The sequence below is a fragment of the Eleutherodactylus coqui genome, chromosome 1 (assembly GCF_035609145.1).
Source record: "Eleutherodactylus coqui strain aEleCoq1 chromosome 1, aEleCoq1.hap1, whole genome shotgun sequence".
Classification (NCBI taxonomy): Eukaryota; Metazoa; Chordata; class Amphibia; order Anura; family Eleutherodactylidae; genus Eleutherodactylus; species Eleutherodactylus coqui.
In genome coordinates this window covers 391,815,169-391,834,304 of record NC_089837.1, presented here as the reverse complement: position 1 = coordinate 391,834,304, position 19,136 = coordinate 391,815,169, and the positions used below count along the sequence as shown (strand labels likewise).

General features: G+C 40.3%; 1 protein-coding gene across 1 annotated transcript in view; it reads right to left on the bottom strand.

The window, feature by feature from the left end:
* Positions 1–502: 502 nt before the first annotated feature.
* The window catches only part of COL4A1 (collagen type IV alpha 1 chain), a 146,303-nt gene continuing 127,669 nt past the window's right edge, over positions 503–19,136 (bottom strand). The window contains exons 40-52 of the mRNA XM_066579867.1: positions 18,200–18,298; positions 15,369–15,419; positions 14,316–14,501; positions 13,072–13,205; positions 12,904–12,976; positions 10,317–10,388; positions 7,823–7,951; positions 7,639–7,737; positions 7,284–7,496; positions 6,933–7,110; positions 4,149–4,263; positions 3,857–4,029; positions 503–1,778 (exon numbers count right to left, since the gene is read on the bottom strand). Of these exons, the coding sequence (XP_066435964.1) occupies positions 1,697–1,778; positions 3,857–4,029; positions 4,149–4,263; positions 6,933–7,110; positions 7,284–7,496; positions 7,639–7,737; positions 7,823–7,951; positions 10,317–10,388; positions 12,904–12,976; positions 13,072–13,205; positions 14,316–14,501; positions 15,369–15,419; positions 18,200–18,298 (1,604 nt within the window). The 3' untranslated portion in view covers positions 503–1,696. The remainder of the gene's footprint in view (positions 1,779–3,856; positions 4,030–4,148; positions 4,264–6,932; positions 7,111–7,283; positions 7,497–7,638; positions 7,738–7,822; positions 7,952–10,316; positions 10,389–12,903; positions 12,977–13,071; positions 13,206–14,315; positions 14,502–15,368; positions 15,420–18,199; positions 18,299–19,136) is intronic.

Sequence of the window (19,136 nt, the reverse complement as noted above, 5' to 3'; positions counted from 1 at the left end):
GCGTGCGGTCCTGCTATCAGCTGTTTTGCTGAACAATGGTTTTCAAGCAGAACTGAAAACCATCGTTCGGCCGAGCAGTGAAAGATGAGCACATTTAGTCACCATGATTATCGCTTAAAAGACGGCTTTAGAGCAAATTTTGAGTGATAATCGTTGTGTCTAAATGGGCCTTAAGGCTATGTTTACACTTGCGCCAGAGGCTACATTTGCCATAGCTGCACTATGTTATCTGGGAAAATTCCTGTCAACATGTTGGAAGCCGACCAGACCCAATTATAGTTAGTGGGGTCCATCTGGCGCCATTCAGGCTCAGTATATTCCGGATCCAACGCTGCTGTTTTTCTATTGTTCAGCTCCTAGGACAGAGCAGCACAGCAGAAATACTTAGCACTGATGTGAACCCAACATCAACTGGTATGTATACATTTATCCTATCTGTAGCTAACCTGCTAAAATTATAATTTTGATTGTAGATTGTAAAACACGGTGAGTTAGGTTAGTATTCATGATAGTAGTATTTTATTATTCTAAGATGAGAAAAAGAAGAGAATTCTTCAGTTCCTAACTAAATATTACTTTCTAAATGGGCAACTCACGCCAAACATGCATGCATATTCTTTTGGTGGTCAGAATCTATGTATGAAAACCCAGTCTTTATCATGTCTCCATTGTCAAAATATCAAATAACCAACTGTAAATGCATTGCGCTTCATGGTATTGCTTTTCATACAATTTGCAAGTGGTAGAATCAATTTGTAAAGACACAGAATACAGCAGGGAGCTCGCCTCATAAGTGTTACATTGTACAGTATATATATATATATATATTTATAAAAAAAATGTACATATCAATTAACATTAGTACATACTATTTTGCTGACATAAATTACTAAAATATAAATTCGGTGCTGGAAAAATTGTATCTTTATTATATGTAAGTAATGTATACTTAGGAATGTGTTCTGCTGTATTATATACATGAATAATATGTTTTTTATATTCCAGATACTGTACTGAATGATATGGGGAAACAAAGATGCAACATTGAGACAATTGTATCTCATACATTTAAAATTCAGCTTCATGTCAAAATAATATGCTGTTCCTAAAGCTCAAGTCTCTCACAACCTGCATTAAAACGCTTTTTTTAGGTTCTTTTTAGCTGCTGTACATCTACTAATGGAATTTGGGTCGTGTTGGAGCATTTTTACTGTCATTTACATGGTATCTAAAATGTCAGACAATGGAACTTATTGCTACCACTTACCACACCTCTAAGTTTTTCTTTGTACAGACAATGGACACTTATATGCTTATCAAAACATTCAATGGTTTTTAACAAATATTTATATTTCTTAAACAGAATCTATAATATAGTACAAAAATAAGAGGAGTCAACAGCATAAGGTACTGCATATCTCCTAGCACCTTATGAATTAAGGAATCAGCTTCGGTTGCTGGAAAGTATCAGTGCATTATAAACATAATTTCAAAGTGCCATCTTGTATGTAATAAAAGAATCTAGTCTTGGCTGTCTTTCCTTTTGAGTAGACAAGAAGCATTAGGAACAGAGTTAGTTACATAAGTTCCCATAATGCACTTTATTGTTTTTCGTGGACAATAGTGAGGTACATTGCTATAGTATCCGGCTTCTTGCATAACACAAATAGCACCATGTGTGGTCAAACTTTGGTCGTTAAGTCTGTCTCATGCATACTTGACAGCGGCTCACATGTGTGCGGAGGTCTCCAGCTTTGAGAGTTGATGGGGTAGGTTTCCTGTGGACATAAAAGTTGCTAACAAATTAGTCTGTATAAACTATGGTAGCATATTAACCATGTGTAATGGGGTGGTGTAACATATCAATGGTAAGTTGTAGGGATGAGCTATTTCATATGCAAACACTGAAATTCAATCAAAACCAAGTTCTGCAAGAGATGATCTGTATTTTCTAAGCAGGCAATCAAGGTAAATAATTAGAGATGAGCGAGTATACTCGCTAAAGGCAATTGCTCGAGCGAGCATTGTCTTTAGCGAGTATCTCCCCCGCTCGAGACTGCAGGTTCGGGTGCCGGCGCGGGGGAGCGGTGAGTAGCGGCTGTCAGCAGGAGGGAGCAGGGGGGGAGAGAGGGAGAGAGAGATCTCCCCTCCGTTCCTCCTCGCTCTCCCCCGCAGCTCCGTGCCCGCTGCCGGCACCCGAACCTGCAGTCTCGAGCGGGGGAGATACTCGCTAAAGGCAATGCTCGCTCGAGCAATTGCCTTTAGCGAGTATACTCGCTCATCTATATAAATAATACATAACTCTGCTAAGTTTGATGCCCCATTACTATCAGTGGAAAAACTGAACACAAACAATGGCATGTACTCAGGTCTGGACATCTGGCAGTCAATACTTTTCTTTGTCTGACTTCATAATCAATAAATGGCAGTATTTTTCATTATTTATTTAAGTTTTTCTTTCAAATGCTTCAAAGCAGAGTTCTTCTAGTTCACAAATATTCTTTGGTTGTCTTACATATGAAAATGTTTAAGAGATTCCCATAGGTTCTCACTTATTTAATTCCAGGCACAATGGGGTAGATTTATGAAACTATCTAAAAAAAAAACTGTCTTAGTTGCCAGTAACAACCAATCAGTGCTCGGCTTTCATTTTACAAGAGCAGAATACTAAATGAAAGCTGGTTGTGATCGATTGCAATGGGCAACTAAGACAGTTAGACAGTTTCATAAATCTGCCCCATTTTGTGCTTCTTGAAGTAGTTCAAGTTTGATTTTTATGTATGTTTTAAATCACTTTCTTCTTCTCTTCATTTCTTCATTGACTTTGGACCTTGGCCTCTAGTATTTGTTAATATTTTAGGGAAAATGCACTCATCCTTCTAGTTATACAACATCTTTGTTACCAATGCTTGCCACATTAACCCCAAGGCATTAAAGAACCACATTAAATCTACATCATGCCTAACAAGTAGGAAGGTGTTGTGTTTTCAAGTGTTTTTTTTTCTGTTTGGCGATTGCAGCCAAAGATCTTAGTCTTCAGTCCACAGCACTTGATTCCAAAATGCCTATTGCTTATCTAAGTGTTATGTACAATATTTGGGATGTTGACCCCGGTTGAGATTTTCTTCTTGCATACAGACCACCTGCATGCTAAACAATGCTTTTGACCGCAGCCTCCTATAGGTGATTGGCAGTGATATGGGGGTTTGCTATGTAGTAAGCATTTATACCTTTTTATAATCATCTCTGGTTTTGAGCAATTTCTGTTTATTTTTAGATCCTCATGCAGCTGCATAAAGTAACCCAGGTCTGTTGACTGTGACCATAATACCCTAAGATGCTTCACAGATCATAGTATGTAGTAAGTTCTGAATCTGTCTAAAGTTGATTTCGGTAGAGGCATAATAAGTTAACTAAGTTTGAAGACCCTAAAAAAATAAATAATAACTGGTAATGCTTTCAGACTTTCGTAAGTGCCAAATGTTAATGTTTCTTTCCTTTGCACTATGATAAAGTTAGCAAATAAATAGTAATAGTGCATTAAAATTGCCAGAAATATTTAAGTCTCTTGCAGGTAGACAAGAGGGTAGAGTAACATGTATAACAGGCCCAGATATTTGCATAAAATGAAATATCTCCAAATGGAAACCTTTATGATTATTTCAAAAATTAAAAAATACTAACAGATCTACTGACCATGGAAAACCATCACCACCTTCAGTAAGAAAATGAGTGAGAGGCTAAAAAAATGTTAAGACTTAAACATCAGTACATCATCCCCAATGCCATAAGTGCAAAAACATATTGACTAAATAAGCCATTTACTGTATGTATGTAGGTAGAATTGCCCACTCACTTGAACATTTCATTCCTCTCTATTGTAGCAAGCCAAAAGCTGTAAGTATTGGCATAGTAATTGCAGGTTCCTCGCCCATGGCACTCAATGAAAGGCACACTGCGGAATTCTTCTAAACAAGACCCTGGTGATGCCAAAGCTTGTCCTGAGCCTTCAGCACCGGCACTGGTTTGCTAGAATTGTGAAGAAGATACACATTAGAAAATTAAATTTACATTTATCAAACTTAAAGCATGAAATCTATTAAAGAAATCTATATCAAAACATTTCAGTGAGAAAAATAAACACTCACCATTACAAATGAATATCCAATCCACAATGAAATCCAACCATCTGGACATGGGGGGATTTGAATTGTTTGACTATGAACTGCCATTATCATTGCAGGAGCCTCACAAACAGTGCACCTATTAAAATAATTATTGGTTTTGTTGATCTTCAGTATCGTATAAAAACTATAAATTTCTAAGAAAACATTGAAATACAACCAATCTTCAACACAGATCTTTTAGTTTTGCAATGTAACATAGTAGCCTAGTTCATAAGGTGGACAAAAAGTCATGCAACTATCTAGTTCAGCCTATTATTCTGCAATACTGAGTCAGAGGAAGGCAACAAACCCCAAGAGATAGACGCCAATTTTCCTCATCTCAGGGGAAAAAATATATCCCAACACCAGATCTGGCAAATATAATATATCCCTGGATCAGCAACACTTCTGAAGTATTCAAGTATCTATAACATGTAATATTGTAATTTCCAAGAAAGGCATTCAGGCCCTTCTTGAACTCTTTTTTTCTTTATTTAGAAAAGTACTTTATTAAGACAGGCATGAGAGCAAATAGCAACATACACATTTTAGTATAACATGGTTTTCTCCCATATCGTGGGTACAGAGCATATAAATAACATGTAGCACAAATTAAGCCTGGCAAACAATGTCTCAGGAATACACGATACATAACAAAATATGCAATGAACAATTGAGTATTTTGCCCGAAAAAGAGAAAGAAAAGGAAAACTTCATTAAACTATGCAATGTACAGTACCAAATGAACTATTGAAGCTTCACCATGACCCAACCCAGAGCTGGAGACTAACCGTCTTCCACACAGCAGTAAAAGAAATAGTCCCTGTGTCGTCTATAGTGGAGTCATACTTAGGGGATCCTACTGCGTAGGTGAGAGAGGACAAGGGAGTAAATTGAAATAGATATATTGACTACAGTATTTTAATTTAAGGCCATGTGAATGGAGTAAATCCAGAAAAAGCAAATCATGTAAAAATTATCCAATACTCCTTTTTGTAGGTATATCATCCATTTATATGGCACATATTGAACTCTATTAGCGAGTTCACCATCATCCTCAAGCATAGAGTTTCATAGTCTCACTGCACTTACAATAAACAAAATCCCATTCTGTGTTGGTGTAGGAATCTAATTTCCTCTAAATACAGAGGATGTCCGCTTGTTACATTCCGAGATATAAATAGGTCATTGGAGAGATCTCTATCTTAGCACATGATATATTTATTCATATATCATGTGTCAATATAGAGATCTCTCTCATATTATTTGATCACCCTTTGAAGGTCTTTTTTTTATAAACTAAATACGCCTAATTTTGATAATTTTTCTGGGTACTGTAGTCCACCCATCCCATTTATTACTTTGGTCGCCCACCCTGGAATCTGCTCAAGCTCCACTACATCTTTCTTGTGTATTGGTGCCCAAAGCTGTACATAATGTTCCATGTGAGGTCTGACTAATAATTTGTAAAATGGAAGAAGAATGACCTGCTTTTGATGCTCCCCATGATCTTATTTGCCTTGGCAGTATGGCTGAAATCAATCATGACTTAAATTTCAAGAAGAACTCAACTAATCTTAGCGATTAATAATTTAACTTTGTAATAGCGACACTATTATTTTTTCAGTGTTGCAAACTAAGTGAAACAAGCAAAAGCAAATACTGAATCACTTAAAGGACTTGCTTGGTTTGGCAATAGCCTTACTACACAACCAGACTCCAAGCTGTTCACATAGAAGCCCTCGGACAGGACTCCCCGGTCAACTGGAGTCACTGGGAAAAGCACCAGGCACAAGTCACTGTATAGTACTTTGTTAGTATTTCTAAATCTCAAAAAAAAAATCTATAAATCATAATCCCCAGGTCTGCATAGCTCAGCTACACATGCAAGTGCACAGGTAATCACTCAACATAACGTTACAAGATCTGTTTCTTAAGGTACCTTTTAGAGATAAGGCTAACTACTCGAGCGAGTAGTGCCTTAGTTGAGTATCTGCCCGCTCGTGTCTAAAGATTCGGCTGCCAGAGCGGGTGACAGGTGAGTTGCGGCGGTGAGCAGGAGGGATGCCGCCGCTCCCCGCCCGCCGCCGGCATCCGAGTCTTTAGACATGAGCGGGCAGATACTCGACTAAGGCACTTCTGGCTCGATTAGTTAGCCTTAGCGAGTATACTCGCTCATCTCTAGTACCTTTACCATCCAATTGAATATAAGCAATTTTGGTCAACATTCGACCTCTCTACACAGGGCCTCCAACAAGGCACTGTGCAAGATATCACTCAGTAGTTGCTAGTCATTCCGTTTCAGCTCACTGAAATGGAACGAGTACTAAGCGGCTTCCCGCTCCATGTAAATAGAAGTTGCTCAATCTTTGAGAGCCTGCCTGTTTGCTGTGAAAGGAGGTGAGCAGCACGAAGAGATCTCCAGCTGCTCTGACTTCATTCTCTGACAGATTATCGCTCCTGTATAAAATTATAGGAGCAATAGATGCTGGCACACATTTCGGGCGCTTATGCGCGTGGCAGTCGTACCATGTAAAGGTACCTTTATGTGGCCTCATACAAAATAATTTAATGGCCATTCACTGTAAGATAGTTAACAAAAAAGTCTGAATAAACTGCAGAAAACAACATACTTATCCTTATCTACATAGAAATCTGACAAATACCAAATGGGCAGAATTTTGTATTTCAAGCTCTGTGTAATCATTACATGGCATAGTAATTTTAATAAGACAAAATAAATGATTAAAAAGTCAATTTGGTTACCTGCTGATGAATGGCTGGATATTTTCCCCAGTTACAGGTGCCATGCTCATTGGCATTGGCTCAGGAGTGGACAACCAGTAGGAATAATCATTCCTTGATGCGAAGTTGCATACATTATTAATATTGCAAAATAGGAAAGGCATTGTGCTGAATTTACGAAGACAGCTTCCCGCAGCACCTAAAATTGAAAATATGATTACAGGTAGCTCTCATACTGAATCTGCAAGTTTGGCACAATTAGTACTATTTATGCAGAGACGTATTTGAAAATTCAACATTAGTATGACTAATATGAAGCACAGAACACCGATAATGTAATATAATAAAATACATTCAGGGCCAATGTCTTACCAAGGTCTTGTCCGTGTGCCCTTTCATTTCCTTGTACATAGAGCAGTGAGTAACCAGTATAGACTGGAATTGTCCCAAAGGGACATTGAGGAACCTCAGTTGTTTGACTGTGTCTTGACACTAGGAACCCATGAGCCATAGAAGCTGGACCAGGTAAGCCCATTGGACCGGGTACGCCATCTTGACCAGGTGAACCTGGATAACCTCTTGGACCTGGAAGTTTAAAAAAACTGATAAAATATCTACATGTATTTAATTATGTTTTAGTGATTGTTAAAAGTTATCTTACTGAAATACAAAAATTAGTTGGGTGACATGTTTTCCTTAGATAATAAAAAAATGTACAATAGCATACCACTTGGGCCAATGGGACCCAATTCTCCTTTCTGCCCTGGAATACCATTTAGCCCTGGCACTCCACCTGTGCCAGGCAAGCCAACTGCACCAACCGAACCTATAGAAAGTTAGGTGAAATATTTTTATTCAAAAGCTAGTATTCTATTTATATAGAACTGATTTGATTAAGACAGCACACCAACCTTGCTCTCCTTTAGGACCTGGGAAACCAAGAATACCTTTAGGACCTGCGGGACCTGGTAGTCCAGGAGGGCCAGGTTCTCCTTTGAATAACTGGAATTGACCACCAGGTCCTGGTGGGCCCTGTGATCCTAAGAAGAACAAAGAAAGTAGCATTGTGTATTACATAACTATGTAATAAAGTATTTTTCACTTGCAAATAAATATATAAAAATCTGACACTCTTTAAAAGAGAAGTCACAGAAATATGTCGAAGTTTGGTAACCTGGGCATAACTACAGGAATTCTAGAGATTCTACTGGCAAGATTGTTTGTTTCAAAATTCGAGTCTGGAGGTGAATTCATGCTTCAGAAAGGTCCTAGCATTTGCCTCATTCCCATTCCTCTTCATGCCACCATACACCTTCTAATTCGTGAGGTTGTTTGTGGAACACTACCACTGTAAGTTCTGTGGCTCTATTAATAAATAAGTTGGAACGCATAAACAATGAGTTTCTTCATTTAATGGATGCCCTGTTGAAAGCCATTGGCAGTGATTGGACCCACTATGTCCGTCATGGCCCACAGGCCAGCACCTGTGATACAGAAATCAGGGAAAGACTTGCCACTGGCCCCCTAGCAATTCTGGGATCTATCTCCCTGCACCAGTTTGGCACCCAGGATTTTGCACTTAAGGTTTCGACAGGTCTCCTAGTGCAAAACCTTCATGTGACTCCTTTGTCACTTCAGGAGCCCCATTTCACATCTGTCAGTCTTGACACATTTCAGTTGTACTATGATGTTGGAAGATTTCTGTATTACTCCATTTATATTTAATATAAATTTCTGACATGACTGCTTGTTGTACAGCACATTCAGAGTTCAAGTGATATTTCCTGTCAAGCATTCTCCCTTTTCTCTTTCTCTCAGTATTTCAGCTTATGTGCCCATATATTCTCTCTTTCTCCGATTGACATGTGCAACATGTAATGTTCGTAAGAAAATGCAGCTATGAGGTCTTCTTAGGGATGTACAGTATATAATACACAGTATTTTAATTATATTAACCTGGTCTGACTACAGATGCCCGTAAAGTGCTCAGGAGAAGGTTAGCAAGAAGCAGTAGAGTAATACATGACTTGAGGATGAGATTATACACAAGGTTTGTTTGTAGTCTGCAACTATGCAGCAGTAGCTGCTTCAATCTAATGCACAAAGGTCTACAGGAGGTGCATACACAAAATATTAGGGTATTCGACAAATTTTAGCTGCTTCATTTTCTGTGTTAGATACATTGTAATAACAGCCTTTAATGCTTCACTTACTTCTTGTAGGTGATCCTATATGCTGATATGCCAAAAGTCATGGAATAGCAGTTTGTAAATTGGTTATGAAGTTGCCTCAGGTGACAGCTTGAGAATGCCCATACTTCTATAAACTGGAAAATCTTTATTTGTGAGTGGAGTCTGGCTAGAATTATCCACCTGGCAGAAATCACATACATATGCAATGCAGGAGGCTCTGCATGCATATCCTACTAGTTATTGCAAACTTCTTTAGCTTTCAGGGAATATGGAAGCATAACACTCACCAGAGTGCCTCTGTTTGTACCACAACATCAGACACAGCACCTAACCTGAGCTCACAAGGTTGCTAACTGGACCCTAGAGGACTGTCAACTTGTGGTGTTGTCTGATGAGTCACTTGTTTCAGGCTGATGTTAGTGTTCCTGTGAAGTGCAGACCCTATTAAGCCATGTTGTCAAAAAGGTACTGTACGGGCTGGTGGTGGTTCCACTGTGATGTGGGGTGTGTTTTCATGGCATGGGTTGGATTCCCACATCTACTTAAACACGCCCACTGGCGTAACTATAGGGGATAAAAGGGATGCGTTTGCACTAGGGCCCAGGAGAATTAGGGGGCCCATAAGGCCTCTCTTCTCCATATAGGGAGCCCAGTACTATAAATAAAGCATTATAGTTGGGGGCCCTTTTACAGGCTTTGCATTAGGGTCCAGAAGCTTCAAGTTACGCCTCTGCTGGTGCCCGTTACATTTCACTGCTTGGTGACCATTTGCAGCCCTTCATGTATGTCATATACGCCCAAAATGATGGGACATTTTATTAGGATAATGCCATCGTTCTTAGGTTGTCCAGATTTGGTTCAAGAAGCCTTCTGAAGATTTCCTATGAATGGTGTGGCCTGCAAATTCACCCTACATGAGCCCAATTAAACATTTATAGGATATAATTGAGAAGTACATTCACAACCGAGATCCTGCACACATAAATACCACGAATCTGTGAGAGGCTTTCCAGATGGCATGGCTCAACATCTATACAGATATCTTCTTTGCATTTGTGGAATCAATGACACTTTGAGTCGCTGCACTTTGTCGGGCTATCAAGGGTCCCACATGATATTACTTCCTGCCTCATGACTTTTGATATATCAATGTTTAAGGAGCACCTATCTCATGAGAGGTGGGATTCAAGATGAATTTTACACATTTGCATACCTTTTGGGCCAGGCTCTCCTCGGTCTCCATCATATCCTTTCTCTCCCAAAGGACCTTCTGTACCTTTAAATCCTAAAGTAGGTAAAGAAAAAAATAGGATTATGTGTACTGAGGTAGTCAAATGAAGTTCAAATTAACTAATAGCTCTATCTTTCTATTTAAATGTTTACCAGTTTGGCTTTGTCAATTACATTTGTAAATGTATGTTAATTTCTGGTTATATCCTGTCTAGATTGCTGCACCATTATTTACTGTAGCCTTCCACCCAATACTCTTTCACCTATAAAGGGGTTTTCAAAGTTGTACAATTTCTGTAAATCCAGCTCCCCATGTAGTAAAATAACAAATAAGCACATACTCACCTCTCCCCACTCCTGCTGTGTCCCATGGTGCTACTACGGGTATCCTCTCTGACGTCAAATTTACAGACTTCCCCAGCCTGTTTTCAGGATGTCCCAGGCGCTGCACCCCAAAACAGAGCTCGGTGCTCAATCGTTGTGTTCTGTTATTGGCTGCAGTGACTGTTATGTCCCGGTGAACCAGGCAGGACTGCAGCTTGTACACAAACATAGGCACAGAGGCCCGAGCAGCACTGTGGGACACAGCCGATGTAAGGGTAGGTGAGTAGATACTTTATTGTCTGAATATTCTCCTCTGGCGCCTTCTCCATGATGCTACAAGCGGGGGACTCCCCGAGAATCACTCAATTCAGCCACAAAGATCTAAGTGAGCCACAGTTCTCCCTCCACTACACTCCAATCCAAATCTCAATCACACAGCCAAGCCAAGTAGCATATAAGGTAGGATGCCTCATTTGACTTCTAAGGTCCTAATACTACATCAGCTAAAATCCCAGCATCCTCTGAAACCAGGCATGACCACCATAAATGAGTCAAGCAGTCCACATGATCATTACATCGCCAGCAAAGATTGGAATCGGTCAGTTGACAAGCAAACAGCCATTCTGGAGATTTATACCATCTTGTTAGCAATTTATAAGGGTTTTCCTGCAGTCTTATGCATTTAGAATGGCTATGTAAGCTAGCTAAGATACATTTCACCTTGCTATGTGATTGCTTTATATTGAGTTCCTTTTCCCAAGATGTAATAAATGTTGGTCTGAAGTCAGCCTGTAGGGTGATAAATTTCCTTTTAACCCTATCCAATCCAAATTGTATCCTGTTTTTCCTAGGGTCTTACTCTTTTTCTGCCATTATACAATGGCGCTATCTGCTGGCTAAAGCCAGTACTGCATGAGGTGACACGTTGGATAGGCTCCAACAGCAGAGAGGCTAGCAATATACAGTAATAGAACCCTGTCGTGACGTCTTCAAACATCGGAGCTGTACAGCCTTAAATCATAATGTCTTCAGACATCAGAGAGTGGATTGGAAATGGTTAAGGAGAGATAGTTTCCTATTGGAGCAGCATTGTGCTGAAAAGATACAATCTAATTCGGTAAGTGGTCGGGAGGATGGGAAAGCTTTGTTGAACTTATCCAAAGATTTGGAAAGGTGAATGACCTGTAAGGCAATGAGAGGAGGGGTTGTTGTCATTCAGCCATTCACAGGCAGCTCTCGCCAGTCATTCATTCAGCGAGAGCTGCCTGTGATTGGCTGAGCGCCTCAGCCAATCAGAAGCAGCTCTTTCAGCAGGCAGGGATTTTAATTTCCCGCTGTTTAAAGAACTGCATTGCAGAAATGGGGACAGCGCAGAGAGGACGCAGCTGAGCCGCAGCAGCTGAAGGAAGGTGAGTATGTGTTTTTTTATTTTTTACACTAGTTTCCCTTGTTTTTCAGGGAAGGGCTTATATTTAAAGCCCTTCCCTGAAAAACAATTACAGGGTGTCGGCAGACTATTGCCTTCAATGGAGCCGCCGACAGCAGCCGCGGCTCCATTGAAGGCAATGCGCACCTGCATACATGCGTGTTTTTGCGCATACAGGGGTGCACACATATGTACGCACCTATGTACGCACCTACACACGTTCGTGTGAAGCCACCCTTAATGGTATTCATGTTTCTCACTTCCATTACACTCTGTAATTAATTGTTCTTTTGACATATTTATACACCATGCATCATTCTTGTACATGTTATTTGTATGGAAAACCAATTGAAAGGAAAAAAGAAACTTGAAACACATAATTTCAGAAAGTTTTGGAAGCTGAAATAACCCTGTCTTCATTACACAATTGTCATAGTATTTCCCACCTTCACTATATGTCTTTTTCCATGTGTCCTTGTAGATTGCAAGCCTTTGCACACAAGAGTAAGTCCCTGGACCCCAATGCAAAATCTGTAATGAGGTCCACCATCTACAGCACTATGAGCCATGTATAACACAGGTGTCTTCTAATCTGGCCTATGAATGCTATAGCTATACCCTTGCCACTGAGGTTAGGGATTCCTCTCCTTCTGTACTAATTTGTTATTTATATCTATGGTACTTCTTTGTTGTTATTGTTTGTTATGCATTCAAACCCTTCCATATTCCATATTCCATACTTACTGCTCTCTGGAATTTAATGCTGCTATAAAATAACTTCTTTTTATCTATATCGAAACATCAATTTTACTTTGTTTACCTGGTAATCCTGGTACTCCTTGGGGACCTCTATCACCTTTACCTCCTGGTTGACCAGTAAAACCTGCATCCCCCTACAAATAAAAGAAAGGAATTAGGAACCAAAACATTTTACAAAAATTAAAGTGTGAAGATTGAAAACAGCAATTAAAGTGGGATCACTACTTACAGGAAGACCCGGGAAACCAGGTTCACCTTTTACTCCCTGAAAACCAGGGGCTCCAGGCCAGCCTCTGTCACCTCTTTCTCCTTTTTCTCCATCCTGTCCAGAGACACCAGCAGCACCCACAGGTCCAGGAGCACCTGAAACAACATGGTATGTAACCTTCGAATAGCTTCATTTCTTCAGAATTCACATTGTTTTGTTTGAAGCAAGAAATATTTAAACAGATTCATAGCATTAGTCGCCACTGCCAGCAGCCATCAGCTAACTAACTGCTATGCTGTTAGGACATATTAGAAGCATCACTGATTATACAGCAGGCAATCCTTCTGTTTCAAAGCATTATACAAAACCAAATTACTATCATTCTTCAGTGTTGAATTTAGCAGTTAAGGTTTTTTGTTGTCAAATCTGAATTTGAATATACGCAATCTGAATTTGCATAATAGTAAAAACTCATGAGATAGTACTATTTGAGGCCTCATTCAGAAAAGTGTGTTTATGTGCGTACATACGTCCGCACAAAACCTGTGTCAGCTGTGGCAGAGGATTGCGATGTTCTGCCATTGCTTACAATGGGGCCATCGCTGGTGCCGGCTGACCCATTGAAAGCAATATGATGCCGGCCCTGCCCACAGTGATTTTCGTGGAAGGGCTTTAAATATTGAATTCAATGAATGGCTAAGCGCTGCCTGTGATTGGCTGAGCGGTGTGAACAATCACAGGCAGCGCTCAGCTGTCATTCAATGAAAGGCTGCACACTCCTTGTGGTTGGCTGAGTGCTCAGCAAATCAGACGCAGCCCTTTTTTAGTAGGCAATGATTTTAAATCCCTGTCTGTTGAAAGAACTTCATTACACTGACAGAGCAGAGAAGACGCACAGAGCCCCGATAGCTGGAGAGATGAGTATTTTTTTTTACAGCAGCTAGGGATGATTTTTCAGGGAAGAGCTTATATTTAAAGCCCTTCCCTGAAAATCACTGCAGGGGTTGCCAGGAGCCCAATGCTTACAATGAAACCGCAGGCAGCAGCTGCGGCCCCATTAACAGTAATGCCGTACGGACCTGCATTCATGCGTGTTTGTGCACGTACATGGGCGCACCGGTTTTGTGCGCATCTATGTACGCACCAGCACACCCTCGTGTGAATGTGGCCTGACATAATAAAGATGAGTTTTAATAATTAAATAATAATCTGATCTGATTTCTATTTACTTCATATAAAACACAACAAAAATGTTTATTCCTTACCTGGGAATCCGGGAAGACCAGCCTGTCCCTTGTCACCTTTTGGTCCTTCCATTGCAATTCCAGGAAGTCCAGGAGCACCAGGTAAGCCTCGTATGCCTTGGTTTCCTGGAAACCCTTGATCGCCTTTTATGCCAGGGAAGCCAGGGGCTCCAGGTGAGCCAGGTAAACCACCATCCCCTTTGAAACCTACAACACAAAAATTAGGCAAAGAATGAAAAATATTGGAGAAAAATTGTATTCCATCTATCTTGGTATCTTCTTGGTTTCACACAGCCCTAATTCGATTTTGTTAATACAATTTTTTTATCTGATTCTCTCCTTAATAATAAGGCAACATATTTACGACTTCAAACGCCTGCATTTGTGATTGCCAACAGTTTGATTGACTATAAACTGTAATCCAAAGTCATTTTGGGCATAAAAAATTATTGTTTGAGACTAAAATAACATTGGTCACCAGGATCTACGATGCTGTTAGTTCAAATCATTAGACATGTGGTCAGCCTAAGATTCGCACCTGTCTGAACAAGGTCTAAAATTAACCCTTTTCCCAAGATGTAATAAATGTTTGTCTGAAGTCAGCCTGTGGGGTGATAAATTTCCTTTTAACCCTATCCAATCCAATTTGTATCCAGGTTTTCCTAGGGGGCTTACTCTTTTTCTGTCGTTATACAACAGCACTATATGCTGGCTAAAGCCAGTACTGCATGGGGTGAAACATTGGATAGGCTCCAATAGCAGAGAGGCTGGCAATATACAGTAAGAGAACCCCGACGGATGTCTTTGAACATCGGAGCTGTACAGCCTTAAATCATAATGTCTTCAGAGGTCAGACAGTGGATTGGAAAGGGTTAAGCCCACAAACATGGCCATGTAAATAAGCCGTTAATTTGTAACTCTACTGATCTGTTTACTCATAAACACACACCAGTTGAATTTATTAAGTTAATTAACTAGAGATTTTTTAAACTATTTCTGATATTTGTAAAACACTAGTCAGACTCATGTTTACAACTTAAAGTAACTGTATTGTATATGTCTACACATTCTTACCTTTTTCACCACGTTCACCAGGATATCCAGGAATGCCTCTCCCAGATGAACCTAAAATGACATAAATATGCTACAATAAAGCATAGGTAAACCAAATACTGTTTAGATATAGTGAACAATGAATAAATACTGCTAAAGAAATATAGACAAATGAGGAATAATGAGAAAAAGAGTAAACATGTTTGCTTCCATACTACATTCATAGATTATTATTTTGTTATTTAAACTTCAGCTCACAAAGTACAGATTAAATTAGCTACTATGGAATTGAGGCTAGTTGGAATATCACATTTCAGCATAAAGTTACTTTTTTCCTTTTTAATTTGGAAATTGTCAGAGTGAGTAAGGTAGTTTGGTTACAGCACCTTTTGCCTCTAACTTTTTTAGGAGCTTTAAACTGTTGTGCTAACAAATGCTTCTTGGTCATATAGCACATAAGATGATTATTTTAAATAGTTTTCCAATGAAATTAAGTGTTACGTGCTGTAATATTTTTGTGCATCTCTACTGCACTGTTGTAGGATGTGAAACACAACATCAAGATTTTACACTTAAGCGAAGGTACTGTTAAAAACCTCATTCATATTGTGTGTTTTCTGGGCTTGCAAGTTTTCCCTAATAGTCTTGACTGACCAACATTCTAACATATGACTGAGGCTCACCGGACCTCCTTCTAAAGGTGGCATGTAGGATTTTAACATGCCTGATACTTTGTTCCCTCAAGACGTAATCAGTGCCAGATGATTCATCTCTCCCTATTAAAATAGACTTCCAATACAAAGATTCATATTCATGGTGAAGTTGGAAGATATATCATGTGTATGGTTGACATTAGACTCTACTTCTGCATTTGGTTAAAAACAAAATTACAAAGCATACTAGCTCAACAAATAACAAGAGGAAAGTGTTTCAACTACCGTACTAAAACAAGAAGGCAGTAAAGAGATACTAAACATGCATTGTTAAAATAATAAAATATGTAACTAAAAAAATAAAAGTAGCAAAGGTGGAGACCGAAAGCTCATTGCCAGGGCTTCGACAGAAAAACGTATGCACAAATAAGCTTGCCGCAACAGAGCATATTTGTACATGAACAAGGGTTGTACGCTGGCTCACACCCTTCCCCTTTCTTTGTTTAAACTGCTATAGACATCTATGGCAGCTTTCTGCATAACACGCAGAAAGATTGGGCAAGTCGAATGAGAACCACACTCATGAGAACAAACCCATTTCAATGGGTTTGATTTGTCCCGTTTCAAATTCAATGAATGGCTGAGCGCTGCCTCTGATTGGCTGAGCACTGTGACCAATCACAGGCAGCGCTCAGCTGTCATTTAGTGAATGGCTGAGCACTCAGCCAATCAGACCCAGCACTTTCTGGAAGTGGGAATTTTTAAATCCCCGGCCAGCAGAAAGTGCTTCAGAGCAATGCCGGGAAGCCAGTAAGAAGATGCGCCAGAGCCGACAGCAGCTGAACATAGCATGTTAGGCTGAATGAAGGCAATGTCCATATAGTTCAGCCTGTTTTAACCTATTCCTTGTTGGTCCAGAGGAAGGCAACCTTCCTGACTATAATGCAAGCCAGAGTAATCCCTGAGGCAGTAATTGTCTATATTGAGTATCAAGAAGCCCTTCACAGTTATAGACACATTAAAATAATAAGATTTCTTAGGATTAAATTAAAATTAGACTAGGGCTTAACGTAAACAAAACAACACACAACACGCAATTTCTTATTGTTACTGGATCATATTTGCAATAGGCTTTAGTAAACAAAACTTAGAGGGGCTGGCCTCATGTATATGTGTCAGTATAGTGAAGTCTCAATAGAGGAGACTAATTCACTGTAAAATGACACGAGCCATAAAGTAAGTCCTACTGAGAACTATTAGGCAGAACAACAATTGGTCTACCATATGATTCATATAGCTCAGATACATAAATGGCAGTGTCCAAATTCCACTACTGGACTCAAAAGAGGACTAGCTGACACTGTCTGTGTACTAGATCCTGCGTGCAAATACAGTTATTGAGCAACGCTTATTGATTGAATAAGTTCATAGTACTGTGACTAGAGATGAGCGAACGTACTCGGTTCGGGTGTTTTTGGACCCGAGCACCGCTTTTTCCGAGTAACTGACTACTCGGACGAAAAGATTCGGGGGGCGCCGGGGGGCAAGGGCGGCGTGGTAGAGCGGGGGGTAGCAGTGGGGAATAGGGGGGGAACTCGCTCTCTCCCCCCACCCCTCCCCTCTGCAACCCCCCACGCACCCCCGGCGCCCCTCCAATCTTCTCGTCCGAGTAGTCAGTTACTCGGGAAAAGCGGTGCTCGGGTCCAAAAACACCCAAACCCAGTACGTTCGCTCATCTCTAACTGTGACACATTAGAAGCACAGTCCCCTGAAAAATAAAGTGTAAATTTAAAAGAGGTTTGACGCGTTTTTACGTTAAATATCATCGTTTCATCAGGAACCTTATACATAATGTTTCCTAGTTGACATTGTGATATATAGCTAGCACCTACAGAGCTGGTTTAGCATGCGCTCTTAATGGTGAGTAAAGAGCCCTAGCTGTATTATGCAGGCTAGGTACCAAAGTGTCACAATAGAGCCCCGCCTTGTACCTCCTGTATCAACCCCACCCGTTTGTTTTAAACTGATCATATACCACATGTATACATGCAGAACAGGTTGGCGCTACAGAAATAAAGATTATTATTATCATACAAAATTAACACAAGAGAAGTAGCCAAATAAGTTATGAAATGGAACAATGAAATATATTTTAATCCATAAATATCATTAATTCAATAATAAACCAAATTGACTTACCTGGGTCACCCTTTTCACCAGGTGTTCCAGGGATCCCATCATAGCCAGGTTCTCCCTTTTCTCCAATTGAGCCTGGAGGCCCCTGATTTCCATGTTCACCTAAACATTTACCAAAAGCAAAACACATTTAGGCTGCATTTACATGGGCGAGCACAATATCGGTCCGAGTTTATCGCGCTTGTAAAATTGAGATTTTCTATGCAAGTGCGATTTTCAAGAAATAAAACATACTGTGATTTTTCCATCAGAAAAAAATACAGAATGCCAGAATTCAGTTTTTTCTGTTACCTTCTCTCTAAGGCCGCCTGCAGACGAGCGGGTCGGATCCGGCAGCGAGAATTCTCGCCGCGGGACCCAACCCGAGAGCCTGCAGGGACGAGCGCGTACTCACCCGCGCCTGGCGGCCCCGGCTCCTTCATGTGCTGGCTGCGGCGCAGACCGGAGCATGCGCAGACCGGAGCTGGCGGCCGGGTGAGTGCGTGCCCCGCACAAAAATAGGACAGGCCGCGGTTTGTTTGCCGCGCGAGATTTCGCGCGGCCAAACCGCAGCCGTCTGCATAGGAGTGCGTATTGTAATGCACTCCTATGCAAACTTTCAGTGGCGGAAATACCGCCGCGGGATTTCCGCCCGTGTGCAGGCGGCCTAAGAATGAAGTGAACAAATAGCGATAAAAAAGTGAAATGTACCCCAAAATGGCACCAATGGAAACTACTGCTCACCCTGCAAAAAAATCAAGCCCTCACACTATCGACAAAAATTTTTTTTTAAAGTTATGGGGGTCAAAAGATTGTGACAGGAAGCAGTTAAAAAAGGTATTTTATTTTTTTTAAAGTACTATAACATAAAAAAATTAATACATTTGGCACTACCATAATCATGCTGACCCACAGAATAAAAATCACAGCTGCATAATGGGACAAAACTATTGATATCTCA